We start from the raw sequence: 26,527 nt of genomic DNA, 5'->3' as shown, positions 1-26,527 counted from the left end.
AATGTAATGCAAAGGTGCAGGGGCTAGTTTGAATCCTAACACAGACTGGCTGAGACATGTCCTTAACATTTAAAGTTAATTTAATGCTCACTAAACTGCATACCCTAGTTGGACTTCAATGATACTTCCTAGGGTTGCATCTACTAAAATTTGTTATTTAGTTTTCAATCGTTGTATTGTACAAACATGTTTCAAGAAATAATGTGAAGTACTAATAAAGTTACCAAGGCCCAAAGTAACAATCACATCTAACGCAGAAAAGCACAAATAATCGGTATTTTCCATCTAAATAAAATAAATTTAAAAAATGAAGTGAACCTACATTAACTACAACTTGAGACTGAATCAAACTGCCATACCCGGCAGCACTTGCGGCGGCGGAGCGGAAAAGGCGGAGTTTGAGCCAAAATGAGGGAAAATAAGAACATGTCCGAGTCCCCTTCTCAAGCGGGAAAAGAAATACCAGCGAAAAAGCAGAAACTAAGCAGTGACGAGAACAGTAACCCCGATTTATCAGGAGACGAGAATGTAAGCAGTTAAACGATGTTTCTTTAGCGACAAATCCAATAAATTGCTTCTAGCCAGTTAGCATCGTGCTGAAGTAGCCGGCCGGCTAAAGTGGTTAGCTAGCATCTTTGTTCATCTGTACCGGCTAGGTGTAACGTTAACTTAGCTATGATGATATCCGCTGCTAACCACTTGAGTCTGTCTGCGTTGTGACTTAGTTAATTTAATAGTTGTTGAATTAAGGTTTGAGAGATGATAAAAAAACGGGTTAATGAGGGATGTCCTCTAATTACCAACATGGAGGACAAACAAATGTCTTCTTGCCTTGGTCTCTAACGTTAGCAAACATTATATACCTTCTGTCAGCAGATTTAAGCTACACAAAATTAAAAAGGTAACCACTGGTGCAAGGATAAAGTTCTTCAAGGCTAGTTCCACTAGACTTGGAGTAAGCCATGTAAATGCTGCAGCAAAATGTGTATTGGTGAAGCAGCTAAATACAGTAACAAGATGTTAAAATAGATGTAGGCTAATGCAGATTATTGTAACTAAATTCCCCCCTTATTTTACAAAATAAGTTCTGTGTTCACGGTTGCTTGTCACTTGTTAGTAGTATGTCTATAACAGTGTAAAAACGGCTCCAGATACTAGTAAGAAGGGATGGTTTAGCTTGCAAATACTGACATTTCTGCAGGAGAAATCTTTAACATGTCCACACATCACCTGCTTTTTTTTGCATTTGCAGGATGATGCTGTCAGTGTTGAGAGTGGGACTAACGCCGAGCGCCCAGACACACCCACGAACACTGCCAACGCCCCGGGCAGAAAGAGCTGGGGCAAGGGCAAGTGGAAGTCCAAGAAGTGCAGATATTCTTTTAAATGCGTCAACAGCCTGAGGGTGAGTACAGTCGCCACCCTGAACAGTTTGAGTCCAAGTTTCATCATTTCTTCTACCAAAACCTATTCAGTAGATTTGGGGTTTTCGATCATGTTAGAATTACCACAAAAGTATTTTTTTTTTTTTTTTACAAAGATCTACACAGCATGTTGTCCATTTCCCTTCTCCTGTATCAAACATACAGATCCTGCTTACAAAGCTGCTTACATAAACAGCTGCTGAACCATCCATTAGATTTTTATAGGAGTAACGTTACAGTCTTATCACACACTGAAATAGCCAGCGTGTGTTAGGTGATTTGTGTTCATTTCACCCCCTGAACTTTGTGAATAATGACATAATGATCTCTCCAGGAGGACCACGGCCAGCCGCTGTTTGGAGTCCAGTTTAACTGGCACAGCAAGGAGGGAGACCCGCTGGTGTTTGCCACAGTCGGGAGTAACAGGGTAAGTGATCTGAGTAATTCATGTGGTATTTCTGTGACGCTTCACAGGAATGTGCACAGTGGCACATTTTGTTTGGTTGGACCACAGCATTTGGGTGGTGATGGCGCAGTGCATGTGACACATGCCTCTGGTGTGGGGGATCTGGGTTCAATTCCCACTGCGATACATCAACCAACGTGTCCCTGAGCAAGACACTTAACCCATAGTTGTTCCAGAGCCGTGCCACCTCTGACATATGTAGCAGTTGTAAGTCGCCTTTTGTCTTGTTCCATACTTAACTGGTGCTGTCTTTTCTTCCCCCAGGTAACTCTGTATGAATGTCACTCTCAGGGAGAAATGAGGCTCTTGCAGTCTTATGTCGATGCAGACGTATCCTTTTGCTTATTTGAGATTCTTTGTGAGCGGTCTCCTCCTTCATTGTCCTTCTGTCACTCAGACACTGTCTCAGGTCCACTTGCTTTTGTTTTTAACAGCTACTATATAACCTGGATGACAGGAAACCGACAGACATATTTAATTGCTTGTCAGTGGAGCTAGACCCAGTAATGACTTCATTAAGATGTCATACTTGAACTGTTTGCATGAATGTTGTTTAACACAATCATATTTGAACAAGATTAAAAAAAAACTGTGATTCTGTCAGAGGGTAAAAATGTGTGCATCTCTGCAGGTTGGGGGCAGGGTCACTGGTAAACAGTAGATTACTACTATAGAGGGAAATTCTGCTCACTGGGAGAGTTTTTTATTTTTTATTTTCCTTTGACTAAATGTGTGTAAAGGCAGATGAGAACTTCTATACGTGTGCCTGGACCTATGACACAAACACAAGCCATCCTCTGTTGGCTGTCGCCGGGTCCCGTGGCATCATTCGGGTGATCAACAACATCTCAATGCAGTGTATCAAGGTAAAGCTGATCTTTCTTGTCATAGCCAGTAGGCTTCCTTCATTTGTATGCACCCTGGGCTGTGTTTTCCAGCCAGCCTCGCATTTTGTCTGGGAGTAACACAGCACACACTTAGCCAATCATTCCTCCATATAATCCTTAAAAGTAAATGCATTGATTAAAGATGCATTTAGTGTGCATAACGGCATGTCACAAGTGGTTTAAGCATGATGATGGAGAGGGAGATTCTGTCCTTTTCTGCCTTGGCTTGTTTTGGGGAACCACATGTGATATTGCCATTTGTTGGGAGCCATTTTAAATGTAGTTTTTCCCCAACCTTTCTAAATGTGAATGTTTCCCTTTTTTTTTTATATATTACAAGTGACCCAAGTTCAGATTGACGTTATTCAAAAAAAATGCATCTTTGTAGCTGGCTGAATCATAAACCATTCATCAAAAATGATTCCCTCTACATTAATTCAGTTTTATAATGATTATTTATTCATTCTCAGCAATGGCAATTAAATCAAAGATCGTGTCTACAATAAAAAAACGTTTTGTTCAACTCCAGCATTACGTAGGTCACGGAAATGCCATCAATGAGCTGAAGTTCCATCCAAGGGATCCAAATCTCCTCCTGTCTGTCAGCAAAGGTAAAGAATCTACAATAACAGTGCAATTAATCTATGACACAGAAAAGCCAGTGAGGGGATGGTATGTCACGTGTTGTTTTTGTGAAGTGAATACAACATGACTGACATGTGAAAAGGCTGTATTTTGGATGCAGAAACATCAACTTTGATGGCTTTATAGACCTAATCTCCACACTAAAAATTCTCTCGCCCATGATTTGTTACTACCTACTTTTTGGCACCAGCATGTCTATAAAGTTTTTTTTGTGTTTTTATTAGGATAGTTCTCTGGTTCTTTTATTACCAGGGCCGTGTGAAGTGTAATCTTTTATTTAATCAGGTGACTGTTGACTGGGCACATATAATGTTTTTCCAGTTACAGCCTGCTTTTTAAAGTTGTAGACTTCACAGCACGGAGGTGCCCCAAACATCAGCCTCGCCCCACCGAAAGTGCATTATGATATATTCACCGTTGGATCGGTGTAAAGGAGGTGTCGCTCATTTGTTTTAGCTGCTACCGCTGTCTCACTATCACTACCGACGGCTGCAAGTGATAAATTAGTCTGTAAAGAGCAGCTCACCTTTGATAACATAATACGTTTAATGTTGTTAGCCAGATTCTCTTCCTGTAATGGAGGCAATATGTGTTTGTTTGAACAGAAAAACTAACCTTATACTTGGTCCAGTTTTTTGATCAACTTGGGAGGGGAAATAAGATGATAGATTTAATTAATTCTTGACTGAACTTGTTTCCTCAGATCATGCCCTTCGTCTATGGAACATACAGACGGACACATTAGTGGCAATATTTGGCGGTGTGGAAGGGCATCGGGATGAAGTCCTGAGTGCTGTGAGTGTTTTAGTTAAATCAACCCCTCTGTGAATAGCGACGCTCAAACAATACCTGGATTCAAACATGCTTTGTTTGTTTTTATAATCCCGCTGCAGGATTTCGATCTTCTAGGTGAAAAGATTATGTCGTGTGGGATGGACCACTCCTTAAAACTTTGGCGAATCAATTCAGAGAGAATGCAGAAAGCCATCCGGGGGTCTTATGAGTACAACCCCTCAAAGACAAACCGGTATAAAACAATAACCATGTCAGTTTTAGGCTATCACATCTTCAGATTGATTTATTTCATCATCAGATTAATTTATTTCAATGTGTGTTTTCTTTAGGCCTTTCGTCTCACAGAAAATTCACTTCCCCGACTTCTCAACACGAGACATCCATAGGAACTATGTGGACTGTGTGCGGTGGCTGGGGGATCTTATTCTTTCCAAGGCAAGTTAGTAGTCAGTGTAAAGATATTTACAGTGGCTTCAATGTAAAAACTTGACTTAAATCTACTTCTTTTGGCAACTAATTCAACACAGTGTGCGCAAAAATTGCTCAGAATACTTTCTGATCTTAAATATGTTCTATTCTGAAATCCCATTTTCTGGCAAAATGGTCAAATAAAAACCCCAGCTGTGTATGTAGCTGTAACTATTTAATAACATGCTCTTTATTTATCTGTTCCCGTCTCACTGCAGTCCTGTGAAAATGCCATTGTCTGCTGGAAACCAGGAAAGATGGAGGACGACATCGATCACATTAAACCCAATGAGTCAAATGTGACGATTCTGGGACGCTTCGATTACAGCCAGTGCGACATTTGGTACATGCGCTTCTCCATGGACTTCTGGCAGAAGGTTCTATCTATCTATCTATCTATCATTAGTATTTTTGACCAATTATGAACACGCACGAATAAAGTAATCTTAAATTTGCTCTCCTTTTGTTGCTGATTGACAGATGCTCGCTTTAGGAAACCAGGTGGGGAAGCTTTATGTGTGGGACCTTGAAGTAGAAGACCCACACAAAGCAAAGTAAGTTAGTTTATTTATTTATTTATTTATTTGTGTAATCGTTACACAACACTTCAGTGACCCAGGAAACGGAGTGTGATGTCATCATCTCAGCCAAAGTAAACGGTCCGGAGTGGCGGCTTGCGTGTTTGTAGGTTTTGGGTGTGAGGCTCGGTGTGAAATGCCTGCTGCATTTTATAGATTGCAATCAGCATGTATGGATTTGTCCCAGGCTGCATTTATGAAAATGTCTGGTCAAAAAAACTTAAAACCGTCTCCTGTCTGGTCTCCAGGTGCACCACCCTGACCCTCCCCAAATGCACATCGGCCATCCGGCAAACCAGCTTCAGCCGCGACAGCAGCATTTTGATAGCCGTGTGCGACGACGCTTCAATCTGGCGCTGGGATCGACAGCTGAACATTCTCCGGAGTAGTTTTGGTTCCTGTTGCTTCCCATCCTCCCAACCTGTTGCCCTGTTGTACAGACCTACACTGCAAGAAATGTCTGTTTGAACATTTAATCTTACGTGTGGTCTAAAAATACAGTATTTCCTTTAAAAAAAAAAAGGCGAGAATTCGTGCCAGGCGAAAATAGTGCCAAGGCAGGATGAGATGATTCCTTTTGTTTTTATTTCCTGTTTGTCTGTTGGCAGGATGTTTTTAAAGATACGCTCGATGTCTGAACATTTTATATCCAACAAAACATCACTGGAGATCTGGCAATTATTCCTTTAGGTGAACAGATTTGAGCCACAACAGTAATAAAAGATGGACTTTGTTCCAAATCAGAGATGTAAATGTTGAGGAGCAGGAATCATATCAGCATGTTGGGGAAATGTTTACCTTCAGCAAAGTGCCTTATAGATTTCTATGCAGTCTCCATTCATTAGAAGTTTATAACACCAGCTTAATCAAGTGGAATCATCTCTGGCAGATTTTTTTTGGGGGAAAATGAGCTTTTAAGACACACCTGATGAAATGACCAAAGATGGGTTTTCTTTGCAGTGTGCCACATTTTATATTCATTATTTCACACAAAAGACATGGTTTTGGTCTTTTTTTTTTTTTTTTTTAAATGCCATCTTTGTTTGCTTTGATGCCCCCTCTCCCCCCACCTCCGCACATGCATACTTGACAGGTTTTGTTTTCCAATTTGCTGTAATACCGTTTGACGTTGGAGGCTTTCAGTACACTCAATAAAACGTATTTTGTAAATATATTCTTGAGTCGGTTTCTGAAATGGAGTTTTGGCAGTTGGCACTTTTATTTGGCTAAAACTCTGAAATTGTTTATAAGTCACTGTTAGTATTTTTCATTTGTTGCTTTTAAAAATTGAGAAGAACTTAAGCACAGCGTGCATTTACATTTATGAAAAATTCATCCGGACTGGCTTTTATTTTGAAAATGATTACCTAATCACCCTATAATAAAGTCTGTGGAATGGGTCTTCCGCCTTTATTTTATGCGGTTCTTATACTTGAATTGATTTGGACTTGAATAAAGCCTATTTTTCTACACATAGCCTACTATAGTTTATTTCTGTACCACTCACAAATTGCAGTGTAATAGATATTACAGATCATCTTTAAGGCCTTCTGCTGATATGCATCGTGTTGGAGCGTGTAATTGGGTCTTTCTGCAGAAGTGGTTATTGGAGGCTGCTGTGCCCGCCCTTTCCTCATGAACGTCCTTTGACCAAAAACCTCCAACTCCAAAGCTGAGCACCAAAAAAATGACGTTGAGCCGGAGTGCGCTCTTATCTCCAGGAACAGGACTGAGCGCTTACCCACTGCGGACTTTTGCCCTCCGACTTTGACAGGTGGAGATAGGCCAAACGACAGTAGAGCAAGCTCGAACATGTTTTCTCCAAAGTCGCCTAAAAATGTGTCCAAGTATGTCTCGAAGTCGTCGCACGGCGCAGGGGAGCAGATGTGTATGGTTGAATGTAAGCCGGACTGCACCTGTAGCGTCCACCCGGCCGGCGGCTGCTGCGGGGGACAATGTGCGCCAGAGTTGAAGGTAGGCCTCCGGAGAGCTGCGCTCCATCTCCAGCTGATGTTACACTGTATTTCAAAGTTCCACTGGGCCAGAGATCTATCTGTAGCAGTAGCAGGGATCCAACTGTTTTGGCACAGCCGATCAGAACAACAAATATGAAGACTTTACCTATTGATGAGTTTTTTGTGAATACATGCAAAAGGTCAGAGCTGCAATCAGTATTCGATAACAGTGGTGGAAGGTACTGTTGTCACAAAGCACAAATCTGTACTTTACCTGGGGATTTCTACTTTAAATATTGTACTTTTTACTCCACTGGCAAGATTCTTTAAAAGTTAAGATTTTACATGAAAGAAAACTGTCATTGGTTTATAAAATATGATGCATTTTTGTAGTAGTAGTATAGTTAAAATGCTGCTCACACCTGAAAGCATTAGTAATAACATACACCATACTGTAATACATGCTGTCATAATATAACACTCACAGGGGCCATTTTTCTGCATTATTGCTTTTGATACTTGTATTACATTTCGCCCATAACACTTATTAAGTGACATTTTCAATGCAAGACTTCTACTTGTAATGGAGTATTTATATGTTGCACTATTGCTACTTAAGTAAAGGATCCAAAAAAAAAATATATATATATATTTCACCCCTCATTGATTTATCAATCAACAGAAAGAAAATAGTCAATTTTTGGAGTAAAAGTACAATAGTTTTTTAACTTAATGTGGATAAGTGTACCTCTTTAGGCCTTGTGCCAGATTCCAGATTCAAACGTTTAATTGTCAGGAATTCCTGATGCAAAGCGTCTGTTTTAAGTGAATGAAGTCGGTGATCATGCTCATGTATCATCTGTAACATCCCGCTCACGTTGCTGGGCATGTTGAATGGACGTATTGTATGCGCTTTGGACAAATGCCACCTGCATGTAACGTAGTCATGCAAGTCATTGCATCTCAGACGGGTTTAGGTGTCAAGGTGTAATCAAACACACTGATTGTTGCCACAGTTACATTACCAGCTTGTATTCAAATGTTCTATAAGGCTTTAGTTTTAATGTTACCCAGTAAGCCTGTCATGTTTATGTTCAACAAGATGTGTGCCATCTCCCTAATAAACAAGAAAACCAATGAATGATTAACAGTAAAAGACAAGTGACTAAAAATGTGATTAGACCACAGCAGCAGTTTGGTTTCACATTTCTAAATAGTTAAAAGAAGCTTTTCAAAACTCACTTAGTTCCCTTTTACCTATCACAAACAGGGACCCTAAATTATAGTGAACACATGAACTGCCTTCTTTTTTAGTCCACATTTGGACTTTTCTGCGTGCAAGAACTTTGTTGTAATCGAAGCAAAACAGATGGGTATTTTTCTCAAAATGAGTTAAAATGAGTTTACTGAAAAGTACATTGAATTTGAGATTCTTAAAGACATCATTTTCATAGTAAAAATAAACTTTCTTTTAAAATGAATGACTTCTAACAGTGTTAAACTCAATGGAACACCTCAGATTAGGGTCACTCCCCTCATGCTGCATTCAAGTCACTGCAGTAATATTGGAAGTTACCTTGTTTCCTTTTGTATCCGTCCACTTATTTATATAGTTCTATTTTATAGTGATCCATTATCTGTGCAAAATGTTCTATTAAAGAAAAGATAGAAAATAAATATTTGTGTGTGCTGTAAAGTGGTTAGAAAAAATGAAATCGGAATCGGCTAAAATCGGTATCGGCTGGCCTAACTCAAAGAAAATCCGAAAAGAAAGTTGTAATCGGTGCATCTCTATTAGTAAATTCCACAGACACTAGAATTAAAAATAAATATATAAAGTCAATTTATAGCCAATTGGTGATGCTGAGCCAGGTGTTATCATTTGGTTGGTTGGTGCAAAGGCTATCCAATCGTTAATATGATGTTTCTTGTAAATGTTTGTCCTGATACACTGTCTGTGTGTGATTTATTGAACTTTGAACAGTCACTCGTGAACCCAGAAGTCAACATGTCAGTGTTTGCCTTAGTCACTATAATGCAAAGTGGTTTATGTTGTGTAGCCCCAGTGGCCTAATGGATACAGCACTGATGTTCTTGCAAAGTAATACATGGTCAGCTCTGACAGCTAGGGGAGGATGCCACTATACAACTAAAACAACATGCTCACAGTGCCTTTCATGGTTCTGATGTGGACAGTTGGACAGCTGTGTAGCCCCAGTGGCCTAATGGATAAGGCATTCGAGTCCCATCTGGGGTGGTTTCCTATTAGTGGCTCAGTAGAACTGTGTTGTGTCCATAAATCAGTCATGAATTGGTATAAATCCTCTGCTACATTAGTTTAATCATCATAGAGCTGTTATTAACAGACAGGGAGCAACAACTCTCTATGGCCAACACACCATGGTAACAAGGCATCTGATACTTTTCTCTGTTTCTGACATTGTCAAGTTGTGTGCTGCTTTTGTATTGAAGGTTATTGATTTATATTTATATGTTTGTCTTTGTCAATGCACACAGGATAGTAGATTCTAGCAAGTAATACATGGCCAGCTCTGACAGCTAGGGGAGGATGCCATTATACCACAACATGCTAGCACTGCCTTTTATGATTGTGATCTGGACAATTGGACAGTTATTCACCTGTGTGTAGCCCCAGTGGCCTAATGGATAAGGCACTGGCCTCCTAAGCCAGGGATTGTGGGTTTGAGTCCCATCTGGGGTGATTAGTAGCATTTTATCAGATAAAATCTACTGTATACTTCCATTTTTGTGGGTTCAAGTCCCATCTGGGGTGCAAATCATTCTCTACTAGAAGTACAAAGGTTTGTGAGGCACTAGTGAAGTTGTAGGTTTTTAATGTGGGACACTGTGTTTTTTAAGTCCACTCTCTGTTTCAGCCAGAAAACATGTCAATTAATGAAATGGAGACACCATCAAATATGTGCTGTGTTGCTGCTGCATTGATTTCTACTGATTTGGATTTTTAAAGGAGAGTGGGCCAAAGAACTTTCTTTCAGTAAAGCGCACAGGCGAGAAGAGTTGTGGGCATACAAACTGCAGAGACCATTTGCCATGTTCATTGGTAGTCAGTACAGCCCCAGTGGCCTAATGGATACGGCACTGGCCTCCTAAGATAGACATTGTGGTTCTATTTGGATCAAAACCATCCTATGCTAAGCTTGTGCAGAAAGATGTTATTCCAAAATACATGTGATGGCAGAGGACGAAAGGATATTTTCCGTCATGACTGATCAAATAAATTATAAAACATTAAAAAGACGCTTTCCTGTTTGGAGTACAGCTCCTAAACATGGGGTTGACTTCTGGCGTCAGTTGTGTGAGGTGCCAGTGATGACTGACTAAGCAGAGTCACGTTGGGAGGCTTATGTGAAGGGCCAGTCATGAGGTTTTTAGGCCCCAAACCAGCTGCTGGGCTTTTTTCCTGCTGGACCCTATTTTAGATAACAACCTATTACGGGAGTGCAAGTGTCAAGTTGTATTTTAACCATTTCAATTTGAATATACCACCTTATCCAGCCACCTCCTTTTTCAGTTTACATACTTAGAAATTGGGTCTTTGTTTCCAGAAAGAGACCAGTCCAGCCAGCATGCATGAACAGTGGTCTTGCTATGTAGGTTCACAGAGAGATTATGGTGTGGCAAATTGTTGCTTTACCCACGAAGCTTAACTCTCACATCATAACATCTTAAGCACATCAGAGACACGGAGAGGTGTTCTAAATTTGTCTTTTAGTTTAGTAAAGAGCTGATGTTATTTCCAGAGCCACATGGAAACGGGGGGACACAGAATTCTGCAGCTTTTCCTTCAGATTTTAAACAAATTAATTAAAAAAAATAAAAAACTAAGAAAGTTAACACTTCTCCAGCCCAAGCAGAAAAAAGTGAAATTCTGCAGATTTTCATTCTGGATCACCGCTCAAAACTGTGAAAGAAAACAAAAACAAAATCGGCAGATTCCATTTGGTTATTTCTATATTTTTGCCTGGTTTGGTTAGATGGAAAGACAGGTGTATAGACTGACATATATGATACCATGTTGATTTTTAAATCAAAGATGAGACCATATTCTTGTCCAAACACATTTACACTATGAGAGCTGAGGTCAGAATTTCAAAATAAAAGTTGATGTACTTAGTGTTTGGTATCCTTGCAGACTAATTCCACACCTAAATTCCACTGACACATGCCATTTATTTAATCTCCAACCATCTCCAAAATACAGAGGATATGACCTCAGTTATTGGGATTTCTGCTCATTGAGAGCGGAGATTTGAGGATGGAGGTTTTAAACCAGGGAAGAAGGAACACATAAAGCTCGGAATGGGGTCAAATGGTTGTTGTTGAGTAGTTGAATGGGGGTTGGCTTGTGGAATATGTCCCTTCTGTATTTCTTGCCCTGAGGATGAATAGAGAACAAAGAAAACAAGGCAGGCAAGCCTACATTGATGGAACCGGATATTAAAAGTGTGTTAAAGGTCTGTGTTGTCTTTGTTCCTGAGGCAATGCAGCTAATAGTCAACATGATATTACAAGGTCTGTTGTACAGCTACTACACTGTGGTTTGATAGCAGGAAGTCACAGCTGTTATGTTATTTTAAGACATAACAGGGTATATATGACGGTTTTGCAGTTGCAGGGGACGTGAAATATAAGTTAAAATGTATTTGTTAGGACGATGCAGTTTTAATCAATTAATCAACATTTCTGTAAATGCACCAGTGTTAGCCAGAAGGCTAGTTTTCAATTGTAGTTCTAGTTACCTGGCATGCATATCTGTACGGTACAAGGAAACTCACGCAAACACAGGTAGAACGTGCAAACTCTACACAGAAAAGCCCTGCCCAGACCGGGAATCAAACTCCACAGTGCTTACTTGCTTTAAGGCAGCAGTACTAACCACTGATCCACCGCTCATAATGTTAGGCCCCATCCCCAACCCAATAACTTTCATTCAGTCCCTAAATTGATTTTATTTCTTTCATCTTTTCAGGAGAAAGGCCCCGACATCGAGAAACAAGGCCTTGACAACTTGGCCTACGAGTACGGGAGTCAGAGTGAGCTCTACCCTCCACCCAAAGCTGCCTCCACAGCAACTTTGAAACTCCTGGGACTCGCCCCCAGGCACCAGGCCCAAGCCATCGAGAGCAGAATCTGCCGCCTGAATGGCGTACTTGCTGCCAGCCTGTCTTTAACCAGCAGCTTAGCCAAAGTGGACTACGACGCCTCAGTTATCACAATCAAAGAGATTGCTCTGGAGCTGCAGACCACAGGATTCAATGTGGAGTCAGCAGTACAGATCAGGGTGGATGGGATGCACTGCCAGTCTTGTGTGCAGTCCATCGAGGGACAGATTGGTCCTCTACCTGGTGTTTCACATATTCAGGTGTCCCTTCAAAACGCCGCGGCGCTGATTGTGTATCAGCCTCTTCTAGTTACACAACAGGAGCTGAGAGAAAAGATCGAGGACATGGGTTTTGGTGCCACTTCATCCGCCGATGATCCATCTGGATATGATATAAGCTGCTGGCAGAGGGACTTATTGAACTCGACTGTAAACATTTGGATTGTAGGGATGACTTGCAACTCCTGCGTGCAGTCCATAGAAGGGAGGATCTCTCAGATGACAGGAGTGCGGTCCATAGCGGTGTCACTGAAGGATGAAAAGGGAACGATAACCTTTGACCCCAGTCTGACAGAGCCGGAGCGGCTCAGGGCAGCTATCGAAGACATGGGCTTCGACGCATCACTTGAAGGTAGGCAGAAATGTTTAATATAAAGCTGTAAATCAAACTAAATATGGTAATCATCAGGATAAAACACATTACATGATTTCAGTTTGAAAAGAAACATGACAATGTCTGTCCTTATGTACCTCTAAGAAGAAGTCCAACTAATGATCATTTTCATGATCAATTAATCTGCAGGCTATTTTCTTCATTAATGGAATCATTGAAGTGTCAGAAAACTGTGAAAAGATGTCCTCAAATGTCTTATTTTGTCTATCCAACTGTGCACAACCCAAATATATTTAGTTTACTGTCACAGAAGACAAGACAACCAGCTATTTTTCATATTTCAGAGTTTGTAAATGGTACATTTGCCATAAAAAAAATAATTTAAACAAATAATGAAATGACCAGAATTGTGTTGTTGTCATTAGAGCTATATGTACACCATCCCACCCATGACTTATTGTGCATGATATGATGCATTCAGGAGAACTACTCTATTTATAACCTTAAAGAACCTGTTCATCACAGTCTGAAGATAGCTCAGACGGGTTGTAGCATTTGTAGCATCTGTACAAAGAAAGCTAGTGGTACCTGTATGAGCAAAATGACTTTGATTAAATCCTTTCCAGTACACCTCATGTTCACCTCAACTCAGTTTCCACCGGTTACTGTGGAAACCAGACAAGTATGCTCTCGAGTGAGTGGAGGGCTCTTGCGCTGGCTGGGGCGTTCTTGTTGGATTTAATGACGAAAAACTGCTTGCCAAGACGGGGAATTAACTCAGGCAGATTATGAGCAGATTCTTTCATTTTCAGCCGTTAAGGTCGAGCTGAGTCAAAGTTTTTAGCTCTAAATCTGTGAGAAGCGCAGCTCCTGACTTGTACTTATGTTTAATTCACACCTTAACCATAGCAGAGATGTTATATATTATATTTTAGATTGTTTCTATTGCTTTAATAATACAAACAAAAGCTGGAAGTTCACATTCCAGCAGGATACATTAATATGAAAAGTAACCAGTAACTACAGCTGACGAATAAATGTAGTGAAGTAAAATTTTCCCTCAAAACTGTACTTAAGTAGTAGTGAATGTAAAGTGAATGTACTTCCTCCACTGAAACGGGGTAGCTACTGCAGTATATACCCTGTTGATTGTCTTTATCCTGACGCTAAACTGTCCATCTCTGTCTAGCTAACTTTAAAGGGCCGATATTTAAAAAAAAAAAAGTGAGATGTCCATGTCTTTTTTTATTATAAAGCAGGTTGAGGTGCTATATAAATACTGTGAAAGTATAACCCAAAATAAATGTATAACCCTGAAAAGGAGCAGAATATGGGCCCTTTAAACATGGTGCTGCCACTGACTTTGTTCCTCCTTCACTACAGAACCTGCGTCTGCAAAGAACGTCCAGGGTCGTGAAAAGTCCAGGCCTGTTACCTCTGGACTTTCTGACCTTTCTGACTTGCAAGTGCCCAATAAGCCGGGAGTCAGCAATGGCACTGGATCACAGGCAACCTGTGGAAGCGAGATGAAAGTACAAAAATGTTTTATTTGCGTAATGGGAATGACATGTGCCTCCTGTGTGGCCAACATTGAGAGGAGCCTGCGCAAACACAAGGGTAAAGCCAGCTCAGGTGCTGTCAAACAACATGTGTTTTAGTTTGCATAATGTAATGGCAGTGTTTCACTTTGACCAAGGGGCGTGGCTAGTAGGGGGGCACTGAAATATGATTTAGTTTTAGTTTAGTTTATTAGTGTATAATATCGTGGACAGTCCCCTTTAATTAACTGTACAGTAAAAGGAGCAGCTTTAGCCCCCACGGCTAATTTCCAGCTGTAGTCCCAGACCAGTTGACAATAGGCCTTCTAAAATACAAATTGCAAAATGTGTATAGTATTCAGATGAAATAAAATAAAACAAGTGAAACTAATAATGAATGTGATGTTTTATTTAGCAGAATTACATTGTGTTGTTCTATCCTATCCAATATTTCCTATATTTCTAAGCAGATGTTCTATTCTGTATTCTGATAAAATCCTGGATTCGCCCCTGACTTTGACTTCTAGGAATCGTCACGGTGTTGGTGTCACTCATGGCTGGAAAGGCGGAGGTGAAGTATGATTCAGAAGTCGTGAGCGCTGCTGCTGTAACTCAGCTCATAGAAGACTTAGGCTTTGGCGCCAAGCTGATAGAGGACAACGCAGTAACACATGGGAAACTGGACCTCACTGTAAGTCAGTTGAAAAGCCTACAATACATGTACAAACTGGTTTCTCTGTGTTGAAGAAAATACACATTATCTTACACAAAACGCCACATAAAAGTCATATATTTCCACCATTTTTCTCTCGTAGATAACAGGCATGACATGTGCATCGTGTGTGCACAACATTGAGTCCAAGCTCACCTCAACCAAAGGGATCCTCGGGGCCTCCGTCGCCCTGGCAACCAAAAAAGCCCAGATCATGTTTGACCCAGAAGTGCTCGGAGCTCGAGATATTATCAAGATCATTCAGGTGATGATCACTTAACATTTTAGATTGTATTTCAATGAATGTGTGAATTTACCTGATGAAGGTCTGGGACCGAAACGTTGTATTTTTCTAAATAAATTATTGCTTGCGTAATGGTCAGTGTGCGGGATTTTCTCTCAAAAATTTTTGATCTGTTACCTTTGATCATATCCTACGCACCTGTCCGACCAAAGAGGTGTGCAAAAAAGTTTTCTCACGTTGCACAGATTGTATTTCAAACGTCCTTTCCTCTTGACATGACAGATTCTGGTTTACGTTTCTCATTCCAGAGTCTTGGTTTCGAGGCCAGTCTGGTGAAGGCGGGCTTCAAAAACAACCTCGATCACACGGAAGAAATTCAACAGTAAGTATCTGGTTTAAGATTGTCAGAATAAGTTCACTTTTAAAATATCATCTTTCAGGCCTCTGGCCTTCACAACTCTGTGTTTTTGTGCATTCTATAAAATCAGATTTTTTTCTTTTTTTAATAGACTTTAATAGCCAATTTTAATTAGTGTAAAATGTTACTTAAATCTTTAATAGATAAGGGCAAATTAGATCAGAAAACTGCCCTGCATGCGGCACTCTGCCTATGCCTATATGAAGATGATTTAAAAAAAGAAAAAAAACCTGGAAGTATACATTCGATAATAAAATGCTGTCAATCACCCCAGATGGGACTCGAACCCACAATCCCTGGCTTAGGAGGCCAGTGCCTTATCCATTAGGCCACTGGGGCTACACGCAGGTGACTAGCTGTCCAATTGTCCAGATCAAAATCATAAAAGGCAGTGCTAGCATGTTGTGGTATAATGGCATCCTCCCCTAGCTGTCAGAGCTGGCCATGTATTACTTTGCTAGAACCTACTATCCTGTGTGCATTGACAAAGACAAACATATAAATATAAATCAATAACCTTCAATACAAAAGCAACAACTTGACAATGTCAGAAACAGAGAAAAGTATCAGATGCCTTGTTATGTTGTGTTGGCCATAGAGAGTTGTTAATCCCTGTCTGTTAATAACAGCTCTATGATGATTAAACTAATGTAGCAGAGGACAGGTTTATACCAATTAATTTCTGGATACAGCACAATTCTGCTAAGCCACTAAGAGGAAACCACCCCAGATGGGACTCGAACCCACAATCCCTGGCTTAGGAGGCCAGTGCCTTATCCATTAGGCCACTGGGGCTACATGTGCTGGTGTGGATGCTGTCATTCACATGTCAATACTCAAGTACTATTTGGCTCTAACCTTCTTACCTATTTCCATTAGTATTTCTCTAAAAGTGCTATGGAAAGTGCATGGTCCAATGCCCTTTACAATGACAAACATGTACATGGAAATTAATAGAAAATGTAGCAGATAATAAACAAGAAAAAGGTGTCTTCTTTCCATAGTTTGACATATGTCTGATACCTCTCCAGGTGGAAGAACTCCTTTCTGTTCAGCCTTGTTTTCGGCCTGCCCGTCATGGGCCTCATGGTCTACATGATGGTGATGGACAGTCAGCACCAGGAGCACGGAGGCTCCATGCCTGAGGAGCAGAACCTGCTGCCCGGCCTCTCCCTCCTCAACCTGGCCTTCTTCCTGCTCTGTACACCTGTGCAGGTAAGGGAACATATCTGGGGCTGGGACCTTTTTAAGAGCTTTGTATTGTAATTGTTAGGTGTTTCCTTCCTGTAAGAATGGGAAAGTGATTGGTTCCTTTATGCATCCATAAAGTATGAGGCCTTTAATCAAATATAAATGCATTCATAACATTTGTAGGAGAGTTCATTTAGAGCTTTTCTTTACCTCAGAGGGGTCTTAACCCTCGAGTTGTCTTCCCATCCAGGAAGTAGTCAGGAGACTGTTTTAAAACAAAATAAATGCTATTAAATTCAATAAAACACTCAAAATTCAATGGAAGAAATTATTATTTTTACCGGTGAAGAATGTTGTATGGCTTCCATGCGACATCCATGCATCCATGTTATTTTGGGGCAATTAGGTTGTAAGAAACCCATATTTCTGATATAAAAAACTTTGAAAACGGGTCAAATTTGACCCAAGGGCAACACAAGGGTTGACCACGTCTTAACCACTGGATAGCATTTGGCTCAAACTGGGGTTAAGAACATGGCAAGAACTCTTATTAATGAAAGTGCCATCCATTCCTCCTTTGCTTGCAGCAACAGGGACATTTATTGAAGAAAAGGAAAGGCAGAGATTTTGTCATTAAATCTGTTTTTCTTCTCTCCAGATCTTTGGAGGCCGCTACTTCTACATCCAGGCTTATCGCTCGTTGAAACACCGCACGGCCAACATGGACGTGCTGATTGTGTTAGCCACCTCTATTGCCTACCTCTACTCCTGCATAGTCCTCGTTGTAGCCATGGCGGAGCGAGCCAGCCAGAGCCCCGTCACCTTTTTTGACACTCCACCCATGCTGTTTCTGTTCATCGCGCTGGGACGATGGCTGGAACACGTTGCAAAGGTTCAAATAAAACATATATACTTGCACTGTACTTTTGAAATTGACACAAATGTGTTGTATTGTTGCTGGTTGAACATTGGAACTATAAAAGTAGAGTTTTTAATGTTTTTTTTGTAGGATGTTCCTTCATGTCATGAGTTAGACATTGTTGTCGATGAAACTGCCATGTGGCTAATCTAAAGGTCTTTTATTTTGAAACTTATTAACAATATTATTAGGAAACCTTAAAATAATCACCAGAAACAAACGAGTTTGTGGACGACATAGTTGTTGACCTTTAATGTCTTACTAGTGGTATTATTGGAGTTAGTATTTCTAAGACCACGTTACCCATAAGCCTTTGCGCTGCCTCTGACATTTGCTTTCGATAAGAATGCCTCCTTCTACGTTTCTTAGTAAATTCTGATAATGGTCTCCTTTGTTTCCAATCATTACACTATTATAAAGTGTTTTTAATCTATTAATATGTGCCAAAACAGTGCACACAGCACCTTTAAAATAATCCATAACCATGAGACTAGACCATGTTTTTAATATGTTTGTTTTTTCTGCATTTTTAGAGTAAAACCTCAGAGGCTTTGGCCAAATTAATGTCACTTCAAGCCACCGATGCCACTGTGGTCACTTTGGGACTTGACCACTCCATCACCAGGTAGTCCAAAACCATTTTATGTGAATGACAAATAGGGCTGGCTATCAATACCCGTACCACTGCCAAAACCATGATTTCGATACCGGTTCCTAAACAATACAATATAAATTACAACATTACACATTATGGCAAAAATCTTGTTTATTTTTCAGCTCCTCTCTGTGTAACGTAGAGTTTTTCCTGTGTCTATGCGATGTGTAACATTAGACAGCCAATCACAGACATTAGATCTTAGTAGAAGCATGCTGCATGCTTATTGGCTCACTGAGGCTGATGAGATTTACTGCTCAGATATTGAAATTTGGTATTGAATGACGAGGCATTTTTCGATACTCAATAAGGTCGGTGCTTAAAAAGTATTAAATTCAGTAGCCAGCCCTAATTATGAATGAATATACTAGATTTGAGATGTGTAAGTGTAAGTGCATTTGCATGCTTCAGTGAGGAGCAGGTGGTGGTGGAGCTGGTGCAGCGGGGCGACATCGTGAAAGTCGCCCCAGGAGGAAGGTTCCCCGTTGATGGGCGAGTGATTGAGGGAAGCTCCATGGCAGACGAGTCCTTGATCACAGGTACGAGGATGAGAATGTATACCCTGTTGATAACTGATGATGGAGGACATACATTTCCACAATGCTGCCTGTTTAGTTTAGTTTTTAGGAATGGATTCAGGAGTCTCTTAAGGGGGCAGTTGACAAGTTCATTATTGTAAAAGCAATGCAATTTAGCAGGCTATTAGCCCTTGACATAGTATTTACAATATTTTAACTTGAATTAGTGTTGGCATCAGCATCCTGGTGGTTACTTATGTCAAATTGTGCCAACACAAGCAGCAAATTGACAAATGTCTGCTCTCTGATTGATACTGTTTTGCTTTTTGTATTATTTTATTGTATTGTTGTTTGTAAGTAAAAGTTTGCGGCAATCCTGCTTCTTACATTGTGATGTAAAAGCAGTCATTGCATTTAGAATAGTTATGAATAAACTCCCTATTGATAGTATGTTTAATGGATGCGTCAGCTGGCACCATTTACCTCCAAGTCATTAAGGACATAAAATCTGATTTTACAGCTTTAGAAATGATGTTATAATAAAAACAACCAAAAGAAATAATTTAGGACATTTGGTTATTCTATTTTAGGAAGGAACTTTAAATTAAACATTTGTGTTTCGGCTTTCTATACCTATCAGGTGAGCCGATGCCTGTCAGTAAGAAGGTGGGCAGCTTGGTGATTGCCGGCTCCATCAACGCTCACGGTGCTCTGCTGGTGGAGGCCACTCACGTCGGTGCAGAAACAACTCTGTCTCAAATTGTTAAACTGGTTGAAGAGGCCCAAACCTCCAAGGTAAGAGGCAGTTTAAACTTTCACATTTTCACAATTTCACAAAAAACATAGTAAAAGTCTGTGTAGGATCAAACATTCTTGATCTGGAACGTTGAAGGTTATAAAAAGAAATACAAGTGATGGCAGTCAACATTTTCACAAATGGTAACACAGTACTTACTGCTTCAACTGCAAAAAACATTCACGTTAGTCCTCTAATATATTCAGCATTCAAACACGTTTTCTTTTTTTAAAAGAAGAGAAAAAATCTGCCAATTCTCAAACTTAAAAATGCAGTGTCAAATTTTCTAGAAATCAGTGTCTACTTAAAATTATTTTAAAGAAAATTAGGAATTTACCTCTCTCTTTATAATCTACATAATTAGTGAGGATGGATTTAGGATATCCTTTTCGCTCGGCCAAATATATGTACACAAATGCACATTTGTTTACATTTTCATTATTAACAGAAACACTAGAAAGGCAGAAACAGAAATGAGCACAAAGAGCAAAGATGCAATCGAGAGTTTGGTAACACCATGTAGTCCAAAAGAAATATTTCCTGTGTACTCAGGCTCCCATCCAGCAGTTTGCAGACAGGCTCAGTGGCTACTTTGTGCCCTTCATCGTTATTGTTTCTCTGCTGACGCTGGTGGCCTGGCTGGCAGTCGGGTTTGTCAACTTTGATATTGTGAGGGAGAACTTCCCGGTAGGTGCGCTCACAAATGTTAAGCAGCTTTCACAAAGATTCAAAAGTATTTTTTTTTTTATATTACTGTAATAACACAGTCTCCTCCTCCCAGGGTTACAACCAGAACATCTCCAAGGCGGAAGTTATAGTTCGCTTTGCCTTCCAGGCGTCCATCACAGTTCTGTCCATCGCCTGCCCCTGCTCTCTGGGGCTAGCAACCCCGACAGCTGTCATGGTGGGCACAGGGGTCGGAGCCCAGAACGGGATCCTCATTAAAGGAGGCGAGCCGCTGGAGATGGCCCACAAGGCAATGCTCTTTACATCCTGCTCCTGCTGACTCCTGTTATCCGCACTTTGATACTTAGGTTTTATTACAATTCATTATTATTGATATTGAAACTATAGGACCGGACGTGCTTAACTAATGTAGAATACTTAGAAAACTTTGAAGGCCGGATGCTGGATCCTAAAAGTGAATAATCATGAATAATCAGGGTTTCCGCGGGGTCTTAAATTTTAAAATCAAAATTTTAGGTCTTAAAAAGTTTTGAATTTGCTCAAGTATTGTGTTTTAGGTCTTAAATAGTTTTAAACAGGTCTTAATTTTCCTACGTCCATGCAACGCTGCCTCTTTGCTCTTTTTTTTATTCCATGGTGTTGTAGTTCTTTCTTTCGCTAGCCCAAATATAATTTAGCTGACTACAGATGAGATCAATATGCAACCTGTATTGCAGCCAATCAGCTTTTGTGGTATTGGTGCAAATCTCTTTCGGATTGTACCACAGACATAAAACGGATTTTATTCTTCAGCTATGGGGAAGTGCAAGTTTAGCGATACTACTAAGTCTTAAATTTGACTTGGTGAAAGCTGCAGAAACTCTGATAAAGCTACAAGGACAGCACTCCAATTTGATTGAGTTCATTGCCACACAACTGACGTTTCGGGCATTTTTCTGTGCACATTTTCCCTCCAAAGAGGAATAAAAGACACCTATTGGTTTTGGTGACTTTTAACCCCGTTTGTGACCTCAACTCTCCCTAAATTACTTGTTTTTATTACTTCCGGAGTGTTACTTTTTTCAGCCGCAGGTTACAGGTCTTCGAAGCAATTTTCATAATCTCACAAATGTGTAAAGTCTGCCCAGAATGATAAAATGTTGGCCTCCAGTAAGAGAGGGGCACCGTTTGTGGACACCTTGGATTTAAACTTGTGTTTTGCTGCATACAATTCGTTTATCATCCTGGGCATCTGTGAGATCACAAACAAACCTGTGAAGATGCAAATTGCTGATGGATAACGGCTAAATAAGTAAAGTTTGTGTTGGGAACCCTCTGTGACTGAATCGGTACCACCATCAGTCCACTTATCACACAAAGATGATCAAAAGGAAGATTAAAACATGAAATAATGACTATGCTGTGTTTGTGCTGCCTCAGATCAAGGTGGTGATGTTTGATAAGACCGGTACGATTACAAATGGCATACCACGGGTGACTCGTGTGTTGGTGCTGTGGGAAATCGCCCGTATGCCCCTGAGGAAGATCTTGGCGTTGGTCGGCACAGCGGAGGCCAGCAGCGAGCACCCGCTGGGCATGGCGGTCACCAAACACTGCAAAGAGGTGAGAGAAATGCTTCTTTGTGTCAGTATTGGGTTTACAGCTAGATTTCAAAGTCTACTTAACAACAAGTTTGTGTTTATACGCTCTGTAAAGCTTTGATAACTGTTCTAGCATTTGATAATCTGCCTGTTCGTGTAACAGGAGCTGGGCTGTGACTTGCTGGGCTACTGCCGGGACTTCCAAGCGGTGCCCGGGTGTGGGATCAGCTGCCGGGTTTCCAACGTGGAACATCTGCTGCAGCAGCAGAGCGAAGAACGCTTCCTGCTGCCGGGAGCCACCACCGACGAAAGCAGCCTGCTCTCTGCCGCCGAGGCCATGCCTGCAGGTCTGATGGCTTTCAGTGTCTGGGGATACACTCCGGATTATATGTTTCATATGTTGATTATTGTGCAAGCTCAAATGTGTTGTGTTAATTTAATCCAATTTCTACTTTATTTGAATGATGTTTTTCTGCGGAGAGTACATCAGCCTAAACCAGGGCATAGAGCAGGCCAGTTAGCTCAGATGGTTACAGCGTGGTGCTAATAATGCCATGTTCATGGGTTCAAACCCCATACTGGCCCCTCTTTAGATACTGATTAAGGAAGACCTAGTACGTTGGGTGCCTGTTTGGAACAGTCTGATTGTTTGTCCTGTGGTATTTCTGCTTGTAGCTTATTCCAGAACCATTGTACCCCAATATTACTTACAGGGGACTCCCTGACCCTGACTGTATAATACTGACTAACTTTGTACATTTACATCTACATTGTGCTACTACATTTTCCTGACAGAGAAATGTTGGTTTTCAGATTTCACTAAAGTATGTGTCACATGTGGTATTCAAAGGTCAAAGGTCTCGTTGAAAGTACACCCTAAGATGGAAGAAGTCCTTCTTGTTAACCACCGGTTACAGCTATTGAACAAAAATACGTTAATTTAGCCCTGGCACATGGGCTATTTTGCAGAAAACAAATAAATACAGTGTGCTTCAAATGTCGCTTAACTCAACAGACATTCAGTTACATTTGTACAATATTTCTTTGCTTTCAGTTGAGCCTATGTCCTACTCTGTCCTGATTGGGAATAGAGAGTGGATGAGGAGGAACGGACACCACGTCGGAGCCGACGTTGATGCCGCCATGTCCAGCCACGAGACCAAAGGACAGACTGCTATCCTGGTGGCTATAGACGGTGAGGATAAAACCTGCAAACTGGAACAACAACACTGACATTTCCTTTCCTCCCTTATCTTGCACCTCGTGGTTTGCTGTGTGTGTGTGTGTGCGTGTGTGTGTGTGTGTGTGTGTGTGTTCTCTGTAGGTGTGCTGTGTGCCATGTTAGCCATCGCGGACACGGTGAAGCCAGAGTCAGCGTTAGCAGTGTTTACACTCAAAAGCATGGGCATCGAGGTGGTTATGATAACAGGAGATAACAGGCGCACAGCTAAAGCCATCGCTGCACAGGTAAAACACATTCATATAGGGCTCTAAAAAAAAATAAGCCTCCCGAAAATATATGAAATGTAATCAAATGTTTGTTTGATCACAGGTGGGGATCAGAAAGGTGTTCGCAGAGGTGCTGCCTTCACACAAGGTGGCAAAAGTGCAAGAGCTGCAGGAGCAAGGCTGGCGAGTGGCCATGGTGGGGGATGGCGTCAACGACTCGCCAGCCCTCGCTCGGGCCGACGTCGGCATCGCCATCGGCACGGGCACCGACGTGGCCATCGAGGCGGCCGACATCGTCCTCATCCGAGTAGGTGACGCGCTGTGACTGGCGGTCTGTGTGGAGATCCGGCGACGTGTTTAAACACCGACCCCGAATAGTCGAATATTCGATGCTTCGATCGAAAGGGCCTGGTTCGACAGTCCAATCTTCTCCGCGTCGTAAAGCCCAGTTTAGACCAAAGGTTCCAGACGAGACGAGTGTAAACTTGCGGCTACTTGCAATGCACCGTTCTGCAACGTTCTGGAAGCTGCCAGTTTATAACAATGTGACGAGATGAGACGGGTATCATCTTCCGACCTTCAGGCTTTTTTTGTAGCTGGATATCATTTGTTGCGTCTAAATATCGATGTGGACAACGTTAGAGATAGCGAGATACTTACTACAGCTGCATTTCTAGTGATGAAACGGCAGAAACGTTTTATTTCCCTGATTCAATGCTATGTTTTAACAAAGCTCGCTCTCTTCAGTCACTCTCTAGGTCGCTCGACCATATACTGTGCTTGCAGGAGGTCATTGAGCCGCCGGTTCAAACTGCTGCATCTTTTCCATAGACAGTATATAATATCTTTTCCCTGCAACGTTCTGCGTGAGCACGGAAGGCTTGTATCAGTGTTGTTGTCATTACTTCGAATTTCTCATGGGGGAGAAACTACGCACTATAGCTTTAAAGTGGGTGAATAAATCCAACCGCCCCATGACAGATTTCAGTCTCATTTCCCATTAACCGTGACCGACGGTCGACCCCAGCCACACGATTCGTCGATCAGTCGACGATAGGCAAGACTTGACAGTTCTGATTTGACTATGAAAATTCGTAGTCGGGGACACCCCTAGTTTAAACTGGAGGTTTTTACCCTATGCAGAATGACCTGCTGGATGTGGTGGCCAGTGTTGAGCTGTCGAAGAAGACGGTGTGGAGGATAAGGACCAACTTTGTCTTCGCCCTAATCTACAACCTCGTAGGAATACCCATCGCTGCAGGTGAGGACCGACGATACACCAGCAGTCAAATGATGACAGAATCTTCACTATCTGCTAAGAAGAATCACAATGCAGAGACAGATTTTTATTTATTTTTTATCAGGCAACTCAACAGGTCGTAAAACTGGGCTGTACACTTACTGTAGAGGACACTCTCACTAGGAAATACCGAGGTCTTAAGATAATCATTTCAGAGAGAGAGAGAGCGTTCCTATTGGCAGGCGTGCATTGCCCATGCGAGGGGTGCTGCAGGAAGAGGTCTCACTCATTTTAAATTCTGGGCTTTTTTTCCCATTGTACCCACTGCAACTTTAATTCTTGTGGAGGAATGCGTTTCTTTTCTCTCTGTTTTTGCTTAAAAGTCACATTAAAAGATAATTCATCAAAGGAAACAGCCTCCAAACGTGGAATATCTGTGTCTAAATGAAGGCGGTTAAAAACCCCACATTCCCAAAAAAGAAAAGGTCAGTGTTTACCGTGGTATACATGGCCTGATACCTACAGTACTCAGGAAATCAAATGTTGATTTAACCAAAAAAAAACAGTTTTATAGTGGCGTCTTGTGGTGCGAAAGACAAAATCCGATTGCAAACAACACGACTTGCAGCCCAAAGTTACACAAAGTAAATAAAGCATTGGCTGCTCCTCAGTGAGCTTTAAGTGCGTGTTTGTTCAGAATATATTGTGTGAAAGCACTGTTGCCCTCTCCCCTGTTGGTTGCAGGTGTGTTCATGCCTGTTGGCCTGGTGCTCCAACCCTGGATGGGCTCTGCTGCGATGGCTGCCTCCTCGGTTTCAGTGGTTCTGTCCTCTTTAATGCTGAGAATGTGAGTCCATCGAACCTTTAACCTTCCCTATTTATGAAGAATGGATGGTGTGCTGTTTGTTATGTATGCATTCCACTTTTATTCCTTCCGTGGTGTATCCTATAACTTTTGATTGCCTCTCTTTATTAGAATTTTCATCATTTTTTTCATCATATGGAGGTGAATCTAATAACCATATGTTTCCTCCAGGTATAAGAAAACCTCGGTGGAGCAGTATGAGGCGCGAGCGTTGGGCCAAATGAAGAGTCTTCGGTCGTCGCAGATCAGCACACATCTGGGTCTGTACGGCCAGCGGCGCAGCCCCGCCCCCCCCGCCAGAGCTCAGGAGCAGCTGAGCCAAAGCAGCGTTGTCCCGCCCAGCCAGGGACTGTCCTCCATTAACTCTGTCCCGGTGCAGGGCCGCTACTCGCTCCTGGATCACCGGACGGCAGAGGACCTTAATATGTTGTAAAGAAGAAAAAAAGGGAAGAGGGACTTAGATGTGACACAGTTAGTTTCTGGTTCTCGTGTTTACCAATTGAGCAAAGCTCTTTGTGTGTAATATTTCTGTGTATTTATGTAAATAGATAAGGCTAATTGTGCAGAGAAACTCAAAAAGTGCACTTATTTTGGCGAGGCGCATTCACCTTTAGCTTATGAACACTAAAGCACCGTTATCGGTGGCTCTGACGACACCAAGTCTACACCGATCTATAACTTTCTTATTAAATATGTCTAAACAATTAAGCTGCTAACAATAAAAGTGAAGGTATTACTGAA

General features: G+C 41.3%; 2 protein-coding genes and 4 non-coding genes across 6 annotated transcripts; 4 read left to right on the top strand and 2 right to left on the bottom strand.

Moving 5' to 3' along the window:
- Window positions 1-362: 362 nt before the first annotated feature.
- eed (embryonic ectoderm development) lies at window positions 363-6,913 on the top strand. The gene is made up of 13 exons (XM_039793808.1): window positions 363-528; window positions 1,253-1,405; window positions 1,759-1,851; window positions 2,155-2,220; window positions 2,631-2,756; window positions 3,307-3,388; window positions 4,126-4,217; window positions 4,316-4,449; window positions 4,547-4,652; window positions 4,904-5,062; window positions 5,166-5,239; window positions 5,512-5,648; window positions 6,861-6,913. Exons 1-13 carry the CDS (start codon window positions 409-411, stop codon window positions 6,911-6,913), a joined length of 1,395 nt encoding a protein of 464 aa, XP_039649742.1. The 5' UTR covers window positions 363-408.
- On the top strand, window positions 6,890-26,527 carry atp7b (ATPase copper transporting beta). Its single transcript, XM_039793283.1, has 21 exons — window positions 6,890-7,237; window positions 12,230-12,992; window positions 14,358-14,591; window positions 15,040-15,203; window positions 15,328-15,489; window positions 15,777-15,850; window positions 16,918-17,101; window positions 17,736-17,969; window positions 18,530-18,621; window positions 19,063-19,190; window positions 19,810-19,964; window positions 20,518-20,652; window positions 20,747-20,941; window positions 22,072-22,254; window positions 22,396-22,579; window positions 23,287-23,427; window positions 23,557-23,699; window positions 23,785-23,988; window positions 24,825-24,942; window positions 25,666-25,768; window positions 25,958-26,527. Exons 1-21 carry the CDS (start codon window positions 7,076-7,078, stop codon window positions 26,217-26,219), a joined length of 4,020 nt encoding a protein of 1,339 aa, XP_039649217.1. The 5' UTR covers window positions 6,890-7,075; the 3' UTR covers window positions 26,220-26,527.
- Window positions 9,868-9,940, top strand: trnar-ccu. The gene has a single exon. It is a non-coding gene; the product is annotated as a tRNA-Arg (tRNA).
- trnar-ccu lies at window positions 16,153-16,225 on the bottom strand. Its single transcript has one exon. It is a non-coding gene; the product is annotated as a tRNA-Arg (tRNA).
- Window positions 16,609-16,681, bottom strand: trnar-ccu. Its single transcript has one exon. It is a non-coding gene; the product is annotated as a tRNA-Arg (tRNA).
- On the top strand, window positions 22,744-22,817 carry trnai-aau. The gene has a single exon. It is a non-coding gene; the product is annotated as a tRNA-Ile (tRNA).

The sequence above is a fragment of the Perca fluviatilis genome, chromosome 24 (genome assembly GCF_010015445.1).
Source record: "Perca fluviatilis chromosome 24, GENO_Pfluv_1.0, whole genome shotgun sequence".
In the NCBI taxonomy this organism is placed as follows: domain Eukaryota; kingdom Metazoa; phylum Chordata; class Actinopteri; order Perciformes; family Percidae; genus Perca; species Perca fluviatilis.
This window is presented reverse-complemented; position numbering and strand designations above follow the sequence as displayed.